This window comes from Jaculus jaculus, chromosome 18, assembly GCF_020740685.1.
Source record: "Jaculus jaculus isolate mJacJac1 chromosome 18, mJacJac1.mat.Y.cur, whole genome shotgun sequence".
NCBI classification, from domain to species: domain Eukaryota; kingdom Metazoa; phylum Chordata; class Mammalia; order Rodentia; family Dipodidae; genus Jaculus; species Jaculus jaculus.
In genome coordinates this window covers 34,120,106-34,136,068 of record NC_059119.1, presented here as the reverse complement: position 1 = coordinate 34,136,068, position 15,963 = coordinate 34,120,106, and the positions used below count along the sequence as shown (strand labels likewise).

At 41.6% G+C, this 15,963-nt stretch overlaps 1 protein-coding gene across 6 annotated transcripts in view; it reads left to right on the top strand.

Annotated features, from left to right (window-relative positions):
* The window catches only part of Erc1 (ELKS/RAB6-interacting/CAST family member 1), a 346,919-nt gene that overhangs the window by 67,887 nt on the left and 263,069 nt on the right, over positions 1–15,963 (top strand). For 4 of the 6 annotated variants that reach the window (XM_045137240.1, XM_045137242.1, XM_045137241.1 and 1 more), the window contains exons 5-6: positions 1,706–1,861; positions 10,213–10,380. In XM_045137240.1, coding sequence (XP_044993175.1) covers positions 1,706–1,861; positions 10,213–10,380 — 324 coding nt within the window. Of the gene's footprint in view, positions 1–1,705; positions 1,862–3,393; positions 3,478–10,212; positions 10,381–15,963 lie in introns of all 6 variants that reach the window. The other 2 variants (XM_045137238.1, XM_045137236.1) reach the window with 1 other exon arrangement.

The following is a 15,963-nucleotide window of genomic DNA, read 5'->3' as shown; positions in this document are numbered from 1 at the left end:
TGTGCATTGGGTAGCCTGTGGGGGGCCGTGGGTGGGAGGTTACTGACCTTAGGGTGGGGGTAGAGATGGTCTGGATACAAAACAAAGTGAGGTAGGGGTAATTGAGGACTTGGGAACTTCTGGCCGTCTGAGCAGTTACTTTCCCGGGGTCTCAAGTCAACAAGCAGCTTCTTGGTACCCAAGATAGAGGGGCAGACTGCAATCTCTGGCAGATTCCCCTGGTCAGGGGTCTGTTTGCTAATACCTTCAGTCATCTTCATTCTTTTCATCCTTCTCTTCCCTTTCTCCTTTTCTGCTTCCTTCCCTTTCCTTTATGAGGTGATAATAACTGTTGTGCTCTCTAGTTAGTGTTTTTCTGGTTATATATCAAGTAGTGGCACAGAGTAACAGACCTGAGCAGCTGGAATGATTATATTTGGAATGTACTTAGAACATGGACGAAATGAGATTCAGGTGGATTGACAGGTTGGGGGAGTTTTAAAAGCTAGGCGAGGGCTGGAGAGATGGCTTAGCAGTTAAGGTGCTTGCTTGCAAAGCCTAAGGACCCATGTTTGACTCTCCAGGTCCTACACAAGCCAGATGCACAAGGTTGCACCTCTGCACAAGGTGGCACATGCATCTGGAGGTGGATTGCAGTGGCTGGAGGCCCTGGCCCACCAGTTCTCTCTTGCTTGCTCTCTCCCTGTCAGAAATAAAGAAACATTTTAAAAAGAAAGCCTAACCATTTTCATTGTTTCTACTTTGTTTAATTATCTCAACCTGAAAGCGTTTATAACTGAAGGAAAAGATAAAAAAATCAGACTGTGGTATGAGACTCTTGGGGAGACGTGAATAAATGTGTTTACCTCAGATAGGGCACCAACAACAGACCAAAGAATGATTACACCCAAGCCTCGCTTAGTGCACTATGAGTTTATGGAAGTGCGCGCATGGCGTTCCTTACAGGAGTGGGCATGAATGAAAAGCCTGCCTCAGAAGAGGCTGTGTCCCCGGAGCTCCTGTACCACTTGACGGCTGCTCCTCACTGGAGGCTCTCTTCCCCACGCGGTTCTTACCCCCCGTTTACCTGTGTTACCAGGCTTCTGAATTGCTGGAACATCCTGAGGCTTGTGAGGTGTTTAATTTCTGAGTTTTAATGAGCCTGTGTTCAAGTTGGAACTTCTAACTAGCTTCCCTCCAGGATGGAATGTTTTAATTATGAGGAAATTGCTATACAACGATGTATTTTATTATTTATTTATGTATTATTATTATTAACAGTTTCGTGCACCTTGTGGTATGTGTATGTAGAAAGCTCATACGTTATGTGTATGTGGAAGCCATAGAACGACTTCAGGCGTTGTTCCGCCTCTTTCTGTGATAGCGTCTCATTGGCCTGGAGCTCCTCACCAGGCTACACTGGCTGGCCGGCCAGCTGCAGGGCTCTGCGTGTCTCCACCTCCTCCAGGCATGGGTTACAGCCACTACAGTAGGCATTTACATGGGAACTGGGGATTGCACTGAGGTCTTCAAGCTTGATAGGCAAGCACTTTACCAAATAAGATATTTCCCCATCCTCATTGATGTATTTAAGAAGCAAGACACTAAATGTTAAGCAGCAATTTTTCTATATATTTATCTTTATTAACTTTAATGTTTTGAAGGACCTAGTTATTCAGCTACTCTTCGTTTTTATAAATACTTTACTAACTTCCATTGCTCTCAGGATTCAAAAATTTCCTCTATGGAACGTGGACTCCGAGATCTGGAAGAGGAAATTCAGATGCTGAAATCGAATGGGGCTTTGAGTACTGAAGAACGAGAGGAAGAAATGAAACAAATGGAAGTGTATCGGAGCCATTCTAAATTTATGAAAAATAAGGTAATGGTGTGTGATACTTTAGTTGGTACAAGTTTGAAAAATTGGATGAATATTTCACCTCTGGAGTGATAATACAGATCTGTTTCCTGTTTTATCAGACCTTAGGAAAGTTCCCCCCTACTCCAGGTAGGATCTCGCTGTAGCCCAGGCTGACCTTGAATTCACTATGTAGTGACCTCGAACTCATGGCAGTCCTCCTATCTCTGCCTCCCGAGCGCTGGGATTAAAGGCATGCACTACCACACCTGGCTACTTTTTTCATATGCACATTTATCAGAATTAAAAGTCGAAATTTTGATGTCATAGTTATATTTTTATTTAGAAGGCCATTTGTATCAGATTAAATACATATTATTGCAGTTTAATTTTCATTTCTATCAGTACTTTTTAAAATTTTGTTTTCTTCTTCAAGGTAGGGTCTTGCTCTAGTCCAAACTGACCTGGAATTCAGTTGGCCTCACACTGATCCTCCTACCTCTGCCTCCCGAGTGCTGGGATTAAAGGCGTGCACTGCCACACCTGGATCTGTCAGTACTTTTGAAGTGATTTAATAGTTGTATTTAGACAAATTTTTCTCATTTTATGGGAGATCCAGTTCACTACCTCTTTTTGGAAAGTGCTTGAAGCCAAAATGCTAAGAGTCTGACCCAACTTTTTTTTAAAATGGGTTTTTCAAAATGATACCATGTGCATGTGATGGGTATGTACAATAAGGTAGATACTACTGAGGTTTCTCCTAAGTGTGTATTTTAATTAGCTTTTACTCAGATCCAGGATCAGTTAGTTTGAGTCTGTAAACTACTTAAGGCAAGTTAAAATTTTAATTTAGCTGGGCGTGGTGGTGCATGCTTTTAATCTCAGCACTTGGGAGGCAGAGGTAGGAGGATCGTTGTGAGTTTGAGGCCACTCTGAGACTACATAGTGAATTCCAGGTCAGCCTGGACTAGAGTGAAACCCTACCTCAAAGAATAAAAAAAAATGATGATAAAAGATCATAACTATTATTTCCATGTCTTTGGAATAGCCACTACTATTTTTAAGAATCAGTTATTATTTTTAAGTTTCGATTAACTTAAGAGCTCAGGTATTAATTTGTCCAACTCTTTGTTATTATGAACTGACTGGAGGACAAAATGCATTTCATATGATAATTTATATTTATGTTTCCCATTTGTTGACAAATATATTCTAGTCTTATTGCATACCTTCAATCCCAGCACTCGTGAGGCAAAGGTTGGGGGATCAATGGGCGTTCGTGGCCACCCTGTGACTACATAGTGAATTCCAGGTCAGCTTGGACACAGTAATACCTCAAACAACAAAAACAAAAAACCCCAAAAGAATAAAAAAGAAACCCCAAATTTGTGAAAATAGAGAAATCACTATATGTCTCTTTGAGGAGTGAATTAGTGGAACAGATTTGGTTATGTTGTATGTAATTTAAATTGTTAATTTTGGGGTCACTGTGACTCAATCAGATAAGAAGACCTAAGATGGCACATGAGTGAAAAAAAATAACAATGTCGTGACAGGTAGAGCAACTGAAGGAGGATCTAAGTTCGAAAGAGGCTCAAGGGGAGGAGCTGAAAAAGAGAGCAGCCGGCCTTCAGGCTGAGGTCTTTGCCGTAAGATTTTCTTGTTTGTGTGCGGTGATCCCACAGTGGGGCACTGCCAGCTCTGGCTTCCGGGTGGCTTATACTTTCTCTGTGGATGGCAGCTTTGCCTATTCTTAGCACTAACCCGCCTGCTCTGCTCTTTAACTGACTCCTGTCCACCAATTTGACCCATGTGTCACTGTGCATACTGAGTCTTCCTATGTTTGAAGCTGCAATACTTGTCCTTTGGGGGAAGGGTGTTTGCACTCACGAGTATGTGCATGCACATGGAGGCCAGAGGACAGCATTGAGCATCATTCCTCAGGCACTTTCTGCCTTTTTCTCTTTTTATTTATTTATTTGAGAGAGAGGCAGATAGAATGGGCATGCCAGGGCATCTAGCCACTGCAGATGAACTCCAAACCCATGTGCCACCTTGTGTATCTGGCTTATACATGAGTACTGGGCAATCTAACCTGGGTTATTGGGTTTTGCAGGCAACCGTCTTCACAGTTATGCCACTCCCCTCTCCCCCACGTGCTTAAGAATTCACACAGGCTCTCTCACTGGCCTGCAGCTCCCTAACAAGACAAGGCTAGTGATCTTCAGGGATCTTCCTGACTGACAACCCAGTGCTGGGAATCCAAGCATGTGCCATGATGCCTGGTTTTCTTTGATTTTCTCTGAGTGGGTTCTGAGGGGTACACTCAGGTCATCATGCTTGCACTTTACTGACTGAGCTTTTCTCCTCAAGTTCTTCATATCTGTACATGGTATTTGAAAACCCTTTGTTTTCTAGATATGCTTGATTTATATGAATGCTTTTTTTCTTCTTAGGTTCAGGAATATGCAGCTGTCTTTAAGCCTATCACCTAGAGCTTATTTGAATTTTTGAGTGAAGTCCTTTAACTTCATATTACATGGCTGTGTAACAAATACTGTTTTCTTTTGGACAGCTGTATAGAGCTTGATTAACCTATTTGGAGTTACTTGGTAAATTACCATTGGTATGAGTCTATGTTAAGTAACTATAAGTCTGTTTCAGCCTTCTGTTGTAGTGAATGTAAAATTCCACTTCAAGATATAGTAATAGCTGGGCTTGGTGGCACACACCTTTAATCTCAGCACTCAGGAGGCAGAGGTACGAGGATCGCCATGAGTTCAAGGCCACCCTGAGACTACATAGTGAATTCCAGGTCAGCCTGGGCTAGGGCAAGACCCTACCTTGAAACAAACAAACAAACAAACAAACAAACAAACAAACAAACAAACAAACACACAAAATACACAAAGAAAAAGATATAGTAATAAACAGTAATAAAAAAGTAGCATTTAATACTAGGAACATCTTATACCTTGTTGAAATTATCAACCCTAATTTATAGATAAAGAAACAAAGGTAAAACAATGGTGCTCAAGAAACCACAACTAGTAGGAGGCAAGGTTTGATTTTATACACAGAATCTGGTTCTAGAAATTTTGCACTTAAGTTCTTCACTGTCTGCTCTATGCTGTCTACTCACAAATTTATCAAAATGTCAAAGGTAGATGTAAATAAAAATAAATAAAAATTCTCAGACTAGAGAGATGGCTTAGCAGTTAAGGCACTTGCCTGTGAGGCCTAAGGACCAAGGTTCGATTCCCCACATCCCAGGTAAGCCAGATGCACATGGTGGTACATGCTTTTGGAGTTCATTTGCAGTGGCTAGAGGCCCTGGTGTGCCCATTCTATCTCTCTTTATAATAAATAAAAAATACTTAAAAAATGCTCCTGGAAAGAATTATGTTCTAAGACTGACATATAGCATTAGAAATAATTGTGGTTGGGCTGGAGAGATGGCTTAGCAGTTAAGGTGCTTGCCTGCAAAGCCAAAGTACCTAGGTTTGATTCCCTGGAACCCACATGAAGCCAGATACACAAGCTGGCTCATGTACATGGAGTTTTGTTTGCAGTGGCTGGAGGCCCTGGCACGCCCATTCTCTCTCTCTGTGTGTCTCTTTCTTTCTCTCAAGTAAATAAGTAAATATTTAAAAAATTAGCCAGGCATGGTGGTGCAGACATTTAATCCCAGCACTTGGGAGGCAGAGGTAGGAGGATCATCATGAGTTCAAGGCCACCCTGAGACTACATAGTGAATTCTAAAGTTGTGGGGCTGGAGAGATGGCTTAGTGGAGGCACTTGCCTGCAAAGCTAAACGACCCAATTCAATTTCCCAGGACCCGTGTAAGCCAAATGCACAAGGGGGTGCACACATCTGGAGTTTGTAGTGGCTGGAGGCCCTGGTGTGCTCATTCTCTATCTCCCTTTCCCTCTTTCTCTCTCTTAAATCAAAAAAAATAAAATATTTTAAGAAAAATTATGGTAATTTGGTATGCTTTCTATATATGAACTACTTCATATTATATTATAGGTAAAAAATTAAGATACTGTCTAATTTGGTTTATGGTATGACTGTGTGCTGTTAGGGAAGTTAGCTGCGGTTACTCATTTATGTGTTGTGTCAGGCAGCAGGGCAAGTTTGTCTCATGCATTATTTTGTTGAAACTGTAAACAGTATGGTGGCTTGGTATAATTTCTCTATATTGCCAAGAGAAGGTACAGTTACTGTAAGACACATAGCCACTTCAGCTTAATGTTGCTCCTGACTTTTGTGCTAATTTGTTTCCAGTTTATGTTGTTTTTTTTTCCTCCTTTTTTATTCTTTAAAGAAAATTGTGCTTCTAAACACTACTTTCTGTTTAAAATATTTTCTTCCCTTTCTCAGTCTGTAAGGTTAATATAGCACTATGTGAAGCTTGTTTAATAAGCAGATGATAGGCAAACAGATTTTTTTTTTTTTTTTTTGAGATAGGGTCTTAACCTAGTCCAGGCTGACCTAGCACTCACTTTGTAGTTCTAGGCTGGCTATGAACTCATGGTGATCCTCCTACCACTGTCTCCCAAGTGCTGGGATTAAAGGCATGCACCACCAGGCTCAGCTCAGATTTTTATATGTATGTATACTATATGTATTTTCTATATTTGAGATGGGGCCTCATGATATAGGCAAGACCTCAAACTTTTGACCCTGCCTTAGCATATCTAACACTGGAGTTATGGGCATGCCTGGCTTCTGTTTACTTCTGACCCTATGATTGGAAGTAGCCAGAAGTTCGTATAATCTGTAAGCCTTAAATCTTTACCGAGGAAGTGGTAATACTTTGGAATATTTCATCTGAGTGTTTAATTATACAACACTTGTATTTGTAGTGCAGTCTGTGTACTAATACATGGTGTTTGTTGGTAAAGGAATAGTGTATCAAGTACTTCGCATACAATAAACACTCACAAATATTTAATTGATGAGTGATAATCTGTAAAAAGCCAAAGGGCCCAGGTTTGATTCCCCTAGACCCACGTAAGCCAGATGCACAAGGTGGTGCATGTATCTGCACTTTGTTTGCAGCAGCTGGAGGCCCTGGGACGTCCATTCTCTCTCTCTCTTTCTGTCTGCCTCTCTCACAAATAAAGAACAAAAGTGTTTTTGTTTTTTTTTTAATTCTTAGGAACAATAGAAATGTAAAGGAGATGTTGTAACAATTAGTATTTGATGAACAAAAACTTGTGTGGAGGGTGAATTGCACCGATTGATTCATGGATTACCCTTCAGAGTAATGAGCTTCAAATGCCACTGTGCACACAACCCTTCAAAGTTTTATGAACTTTTTAAAAGAACTTGCCTCATTAATATATTAACATTTTTCTAAGATGAAGATTTTGTGAAACCTTTGCTTGCGATAGGGAAAAAAAATAACAATTCAGAGGAAAGATGCATAGCACAGAGGTTTGAGTTTATAGTAGAACTTAGGAGGTTTCCTTTTTCCAACTTCTGCGCTACATCTGTATTCCTCTCACCTTTGAGCCATTGTGGTCAGGAGAGACCTGGCGTAGGGAGCTAGTTTATCACTGCAGTGTTGTTTAGGTGGTTATTACTGCCAAACTGAAATTTGTTTCCTTTCTATTTTTTTTCCCAGTGATTTTCAATAAATGAAAACTATGCTGGGCATGGTGGTGTACACCTTTAATCCCAGCATTTGGGAGGCAGAGGTAGGAAGATTGCTGTGAGTTCGAGGCCAGCCTGAGACTACATAGAGAATTCTAGGTCAGCCTGGGCTAGCCTGAGACCCTTCCTCAAAAAACAAAACAAAACAACAACAACAACAAAAAACCTTCCAAGCTTGGTGGCACACGCCTTTAATCCCAGCACTTAGGAGGCAGAGGTAGGAGGATTGCCAAGAGTTTAAGGCCACCCTGAGAGTACGTACATAGTAAATTCCAGGTCAGCCTGGGCTAGAGCAAGACCCTACCTTGAAAAACAAAACAAACAAACAAACAAAACAAAAACAAAACTTATAAATAAATAAATAATAAAGCTGGACCTGGTGGCACACTCCCTTTATCTCAGCACTCTGGAGGCAGAGGTAGGAGGATCACTGTTAGATGGAGGCCACCCTGAGACTACATAGTAAATTTCAGGTTGCCTGGGCTACAGTGAGACTCTACCTCAAAAAAACAAATAAAATTAAATTAAACAAAAACTTAGAAATTTCTCTATTTGTTCAATAAGTTGGTTTTTTTTGGTGAGTCATCCAATATTACATGGTACAAAAAGATGAATTTATATTCATTTCTCTTCTCTCTCGCTCCCTTCCTGTCTAACTTCCACTGACTTTTGTCATCTACCTAAAAGTCTCCTTCCCCCCTCCCTCTTTTTCTTCTCACACTGGAGTAAACTTAGGAACTCAGGCATGTGCTTTACCACTGCTGTATATATACCCCACCCCCTAGCCTTACCCTATTGGAAAATTAATGTTGCATTTAGTGTCGTATCTTATTGATACAGGAATTTTGGGGTTCTTTGCCAGTGCACTAATAGACTCCAATGCACTAGTAAGTTGGGGTTGTTTCCAGATTCTTATCTTATGCATTTGACAAATGAAGTCCACAGACCAGAGGATAAAGTTCAGAGATACTTTATTATAGCTCAGACTTCTAGTAGGGAGAGCTTTAAGAGAGGGGGAACTTAAGCTCAGAATGTTAGAGAAGGAAGGAAGGCAGAGTTCTCATTCAGGGAGGCAGAGGGGATTTGAGAAGCCCACCTCAAGCTCAGGCTGTTTTTTTTTTTTTTTTTTTTTTAATGATCCTCAAGGATGGGTGGCTGATTTATCCAGTCTAGTCGTGGTGTCATGTGTCTGGAGTTTCTGGAAAAGGGCAATCTTCCCATAGATGTCAATTCTCTAGGAAGGGCCTTCTCAGAAGGGAGTGGGAGACTCCCTAAGGGGCAGAGATAAGGAAAGGCCAGATCTTTTGACTTTTCTGACCTGCCCAATCTAAGCCTAATGCCCTAGTTTTTCTCCCCAGGATCTAGGATAATTGCATGTTTAACCAAGAGAAAGCTATTCACTTTGGGGGTTATGTTGATGCAGGATTTGGGGGTCCAGGAGGGGTCCCCAAGTTTATAAACCCCAAGTTTGGATTCTGTTCTACTTTTTAAGAAAGAATAAGATGGACTAAATGAGGATGGATTATGAATTACTAAGTTTATTGAGGGGAAATCACAAATTGTGGAGTTCATTTAAGGGAGATTGGTATTTAAGCAGGAAGGCGAGCAGAGTCATAAACACATGGGAAGTAGGAAACTGTCATGTGGAAACACTGCATCGTTTATAAGGTTTCTTTTAAGAAAAATTGAGATTTTTAGGGAAAAACTGGAGTGGAGCTGCTAGCTCATAAAGCCCATTTAAGAGAAACTGAGGCTTTCAAGGAAAGACTGGAGTAGAGTCACAAGCACATTGAGGGTATAAGTTAGGAGCTTGTGTAAGATTTAGAAGGAACACACATGGCATCTGCTGTGTGATTTCCTATGGAGGAAGTTAAGAGAGCAAGTAGTGAGGCTGAAGGAAGAATAAGAGGGAAAATTTCAAATCAGAGACCAAGAAATTTAGAGGAGAAATGAGTAATGAAGAGGGCTACGCTCACGAATACCCCGAGTTTAAGGAAACGACACAGGTAGCAGGCCTGGAGTTAGTGAGAGCACGCATGCGGTGTCAGGGAAATAGGCTTGTGGTAGATGCAGAGACCAGAGGAAAATCAAAGTGAGAAGTTACCCCCAAACCATAAGGCAGAGGCAAGCAGAAAAGTTCTCCCAGCCCAAGAAACTGTCTTATGCTGTGCCCCTCAACCCAGCCAGCGCTGGATGAGGAAGCCAGACTCACCTGCATCCCTGTGCCTGTGCAGGGAGGGAAGAGAGGCAGGCCGAACCAAGCAGAGCTAGCAGCAGGAAGAAGATAGCAGCTTTTATAGGCAGGCAGGGGGAAGACCTGATTGGTTTGTAGATTTGGAGGGTGGATCCCAGAGCCAGCCGGCCTGGGCCAGCCTGTTTGGGCTGGCTGTCTAGGTGGCATGCTGGACTGCGGACAGCAGGGGGTGCTGTAGGTTAGACTTATTAGACACAAGCTCCATTTCTGCCAAGAGTTATGTTCTTGTGTCAGTGCGAGGTATCATGAGGGGTGACATCTCCTGGTTCTCTCTGGACCTTAGTCTCTAACTGAAACTGCCTAAAAGGACCTAGCTTTCTCCTGTCCCTTTTCACTGTCACCCTAAACTGCCTAGCCAATTTCTCTCTCTTACATTACGACTTCAGTTGGCCAGGGGTCCCTGTCAGGGGTAGTAGTTTCATTTCTTTCTCACTTACAGCATTTTGTTTTCTTTTCCAGATTGGCCAGGTGAAGCAGGAGTTGTCCAGAAAGGACACAGAGTTACTTGCCTTACAGACAAAGCTGGAAACTCTTACAAACCAGTTCTCTGACAGTAAGCAACATATTGAGGTGCTGAAGGAGTCCTTAACTGCTAAGGAACAACGGGCTGCCATCTTACAGACAGAGGTAAAAGATTTTGGGGATTCATGTGAGGTTCATTCCTTGATACTGTTTTAGTCACAGGGAAGTCAAAGGACAGCGCTGCCTTCTACTTTGAGGCAGTGTCTCTTGTTCATTGCTATGAATGTGTTAGGCTTACTTGCCTGTGAGCTTCCATGATTCTTTTCTCTGTGTTCCATATCTCCATAGGAAGGCTGAGATTAGGGATGGTGCTGTGGTGTTTGGCATTTATATGGGTACTGGAGATCTCATGGGATGGGATGTGTTCAGGATGGCATGGCCTTAGTGCTAGAGAGCTGACCTCTGGTGCTCAGGCTGGCACACGAGTTTCATCCACTGAACTATTTCCCCAGCTCAGACTTACTTTTTAATGCTTGGATTTAATCTATGTCTGCATTTCAAACTATATTCAGATGAAAGGATAGCTACAAGACAAATGTGATAGCTTTAAAAGCTTTAATTCTAATGCATGGTAAACCATCATGAATGATAGTAAGCTAAGTGACCATGAGTTTAGACTATGTGGAAAATGTCCTTGATTTTTTTTTTTATGATGTTAATATCATCGTCATCATCACCATCATTATTGGTTTTTTGAGGTGGGGTTTCACTCTATGTCAAGTTGACCTGGAATTCACTATGATTCTCAGGGAGGACTTGAGCTCATAGCAGTGTTCCTACCTCTGCCTCCCAGGTGAGATTAAAGGTGTGTGCCACCACACCTGGCTATGATGTTAATAACTTTAAGTGGGCAACAGTGCCCTCTATAAATGTTTAAGATAAATCTTGTTTTGAACTACAAAGCATTAGACAATATGTCTTCCTATCCAATTTGAAAATAGAGTTACTATTTTAAGAATTCTTAAGACATACAATTTCAGGTCAGAATACTCAGTCCCAGGCATGTGTATGTGTTGTGTATGCATGTGTATGCTCACTTGTGTGGGTGCATGGAGGCCAAAGATAGACTTGGGGTGCTTTGCTCAATAACCCTTCACTTTATTTACCAAGTCTGGGTCTCTTACTTGTACTGGAGCTTGCCAGTTCAGCTAGTGTAGCTGTCCATTTTCCCCAGAATTCCTCGTGTGTGTCTCCCTTCTCAGTACAAGGACTTCATCCATTGAGCTAGCTCTCCAGCTCCTGTTTGTTTGAGGCAGGTCTCGCTGTAGCTCATGGAACTCACCCTCTGTAGCCCAGGCTGGCCTCAAACTCATTGTGATCCTCAGCCACCATAGTGCTGGGTGGATAGGTGTGAGCTACTACATCAGGCATATATATATATATATATATATATATTAATTATGGATGGGGGAGGGAGAGAATTGCTGTGTCAGGGCTTCCAGCCATTGCAACCGAACTCCAGACGCATACGCCATCTCGTGCACATGTGCGACCTTGTATGCTTGTGTCACCTTGTGTGTCTGGCTTGCATGGGATCTGGAAGGTCAAACATGAGTCCTTAGGCTTCACAAGCAAGTGCCTTAACTGTTAAGGTATTTCTCCAGCCCATGTTTTTTCTGTTGTTTTAGACAGGTTATTCTGTAGCTCAGGCTAGTCTCAAAATTTATCATGTAGCCAAGGATAGCAGTGAACTTCTGATCCCATTGCCTCCAACCCCCAAGTGCTGGGATTATAGCAATGTAATGCCCAGCTTCTAGACAAATTCTCATCTTTTTTTAAAAAAATATTTTATTTATTTATTTGAAAGAGAGAGAATGGGTGCTCCAGGGCCTCCAGTCACTGAAGATGAACTCCAGATGAATTTTCTACCTTGTGCATCTGGTTCATGTGGGTACTGGGGAATGAAACCTGCATCCTTAGGCTTCGCAAGCAAGTACCTTAACTGCTAAGCTATCTCTTCAGCCACTCACCATCATCTTTTAATGATGAAAGATGAAGAATTGGTGATGTTGTTTGGATTTATTGTCTTCATATTTTAGAAGACCTTAGTGAAGTAGGTAATTCAGAAAGGAACAAGTAAGTACATCTGCTTCTTAAAGATAATAAGCCTGTGAGCCAGGCGCGGTGAAAACTGCCTTGAAACGCCCTTTTCCCCCAAAAGAGATAAACGTGATACAGCCCCCCTACCAAGCAATCAGACAGTAGATCAGTAAGGACATAGTTTGGTTTTGTTTTTTTTTTTTTTTTGCATGAGGCAGGGTCTCTCACTGAACCTGGAGCTCCCTGATTCTGCTAGACCAGCTATCCTGCAAGTGCCTGGAATCGACCTGCCTCCCCCTCTTGAGCGCTGGGATTGCAGGTGTAGGTGCACACCTCCACACCTAGCTTTTACAGGCACTGGGGATCCAGGCTCAGGTCCTTTATCAGCTGAACTATTTCTCCATCTCTGATAGCATTGTTTGTTTGTTTGTTTTCTAGGTAGGATCTCACTCTAGCCTAGGCTGACCTGCAACTCACTCTGTAGTCTTAGGCTGGCCTCAACTCAAAGTGATTCTCCTACCTTTGCCTTCCAAGTGCTGGGATTAAAGGCATGTGCCACCATGCCTGGCTCTAATAGCATAATATTTTAAAATTTTTTTTATTTACTAGAGAGAGAGAGATAAAGAAAGAAAGAGATTGAGATTGAAACAGAGTGAGGCAGACACAGAGACAATGAACATGGATGTGCCAGGGCCTTGCGCCACTGCAGACAAACTTTAGATGCATGTGCCCCTTTGTTTATCTGGCTTGACAGAAGCACTGGGAGATCGAACCCAGGCAATCAGGCTTTGCAATCAAGCACTTGATAGTATAATTTTTTTCTTGAGGTAGGATCTCCCTCTAGCCCAGGCTGACTTGGAAGTCACTGTGTAGTGTCAGGATGGCCTTGAACTCACAGCAATCCTTCTCCCTCTGTCTCCCAGTGATAGCATAATTTTTTTTTAATTTTTATTAGCATTTTCCATGATTATAAAAAAATCCCATGTTAATTCCCTCCCCCCCCACTTTCTCCTTTGAAATTCCATTCTCCTTCATATTACCTCCCCATAACAATCATTGTACTTACATATATACAATATCAACCTATTAAGTACTCTCCTCCTTTCCTTTCTCTTCCCTATATGTCTCCTTGTTAACTTACTGGCCTCTGCTACTAAGTATTTTCAATCCCATGCAGAAGCCCAATCATCTGTAGCTAGGATCCACATATGAGAGAGAACATGTGGCACTTGGCTTTCTGGGCCTGGGTTACCTCACTTAGTATAATCCTTTCCAGATCCATCCATTTTTCTGCAAATTTCATAACTTCATTTTTCTTTACCGCTGAGTAGAACTCCATTGTATAAATGTGCCACATCTTCATTATCCACTCATCAGTTGAGGGACATCTAGGCTGGCTCCATTTCCCAGCTATTATAAATTGAGCAGCAATAAACATGGTTGAGCATGTACTTCTAAGGAAATGAGATATTTCCTTTGGATATATGCCTAGGAGTGCTATAGCTGGGTCATATGGTAGATCAATCTTTAGCTGTTTTAGGAACCTCCACACTGATTTCCACAATGGCTGGACCAGATTGCATTCCCACCAGCAGTGTAGAAGGGTTCCTCCTTTTCCACATCCCCGCCAACATTTATGATCATTTGTTTTCATGATGGTGGCCAATCTGACAGGAGTGAGATGGAATCCCAATGTAGTTTTAATCTGCATTTCCCTGATGACTAGTGACGTAGAACATTTTTTTAGATTGATAACATAATTTTTAAAGACCATTTGTTCTTTCATTTATTTAATTTTTTAAAATTATTTATGAGTGAGATTGAGAGGGACAGAAGGTATAAAAATGGTTGTGCCAGGGCCTCTTGCTGCTGCAAATGAACTCCAGACACATGTACTACTTTGTGCATCTGATTTAACATGGGTACCGGTGAATTGTAAGCAAGCACTTTTAATTGCTGAGCCATCTCATCAGCCTATCTTTCATATATTTTTTAATTACTTTATATTAGTCAATTATTTATCATTTGAGACAGAGAGTACACGTGTGTGCTTCAGGACCTCTAACCACTGCAAACGAACTCCAAACGTATGAGCCACTATATGCATTTGGCTTACATGAGTACTGGGTCCTCAGGCTTTGCAGGCAAAAACCTTAACTGCTAAGCCATCTCTCCAGTCCATCTTTCATATTTTTATTGGGATGAATTTAGATTTATTTGATGATTTGCAAATAACAAAATAATTTAGAATCTGTTGCCTGAAGTCATTCATTTACACCTATAAGGAGATTTTTCACTTTGGTAGTGTGGCATGCACTAGCACAGAAATGTCAGAAGAGGGCGCTGGTGTTTCAGATGCGAACCTTTCAAATTTGCTGCTGTTATCTTGGGATGGAGGTTAGGGTTAGCCAGTGATCAAAGTAATAAATGACAATGAAAAACATAGAAAAATTTGTCACAGTTGTGACACCCAACTTGAATAATGTCTTATTAGCTAGGTGTCACAGAGATGGGCTTGTTATTGGTTTCTTGTACCATAGAGGATAAAGACTGTATTTATCATTACTTAAAAATTCATTTATTATTGCTGGGCGTGGTGGTGCACACCTTTAATCCCAGCACTCGGGAGGCAGAGGTAGGAGGATCACTGTAAGTTCAAGGCCACCCTGAGACTACATAGAGAATTCCAGGTCAGCCTGAGCTAAAGTGAGACCCTACCTCAAAAAAACAAAAAACAACAACAAAAAATTATTTATTTATTTGAGAGTGAGAAAGAAAGAGCCAGATAAAGAGAGGATGGGCCTCCAGCCACTGCATACGAACTCTAGCTGCAAGCGCCTTAACCATTAAGCTATCTCTCCAGCCCGGTCGTTACTTTCAAATGGTTTTTGTATTTGCTTTTAGCTCCTGTGGGAGTAGTTGAGTCTCAGTGATTATTTCTATAACTTCCTTGGACAGCTTCTCACATATAACCATCTCTTTCTACAGATGAGTGTGAAAACTCATTTCTTTCTGAATTTTGGGGGATTATAAGATTATAATATGCTTATTTATTAGCATTTACTTGAAAGTAATCTCCAGTGACATTTGACTACACCTTTTCCCCAAGCAACTTGCCCATGTTAGAGCCCAACAAAAGGCAGTTAGTTCCCTGAAAGCTGTCAGGTATACTTTGCTCTTAATTAATTTTGTCTGATTTTCTGTAGCTATCCTAACCTGTGATCTAATGCCTAAATCAATGAATGAACTATATATGAAAAAGGACACGTGTTGCAGTCTGGTTTGCATTGCTGGTAGGAATCACCCAACCAAGAGCAGCTTCTGGGAAAAAAGAGATTTAGTTTGGCTTACAGGCTTGAGGGGAAGTTCCATGATGGCAGGGGAAAATGATGGCATGAGGGTGGATATCACCCCCTGGCCAACATAAGGTGGGCAAAAGCAACAGGAGTGTGTGCCAAGCACTGGCAAGGGGAAACTGGCTATAACATCCATAAGCCTGCCCCCAACAATGCACTCCCTTCAGGAGGCATTAATTCCCACCCACATCTCCATCAGCTGGGAACCTAGCATTCAGAACACCTAAGTTTATGGGGGACACCTGAATCAAACCACAACAGGGTTCATGAACTTAATTTTTTTTTTTTTAAT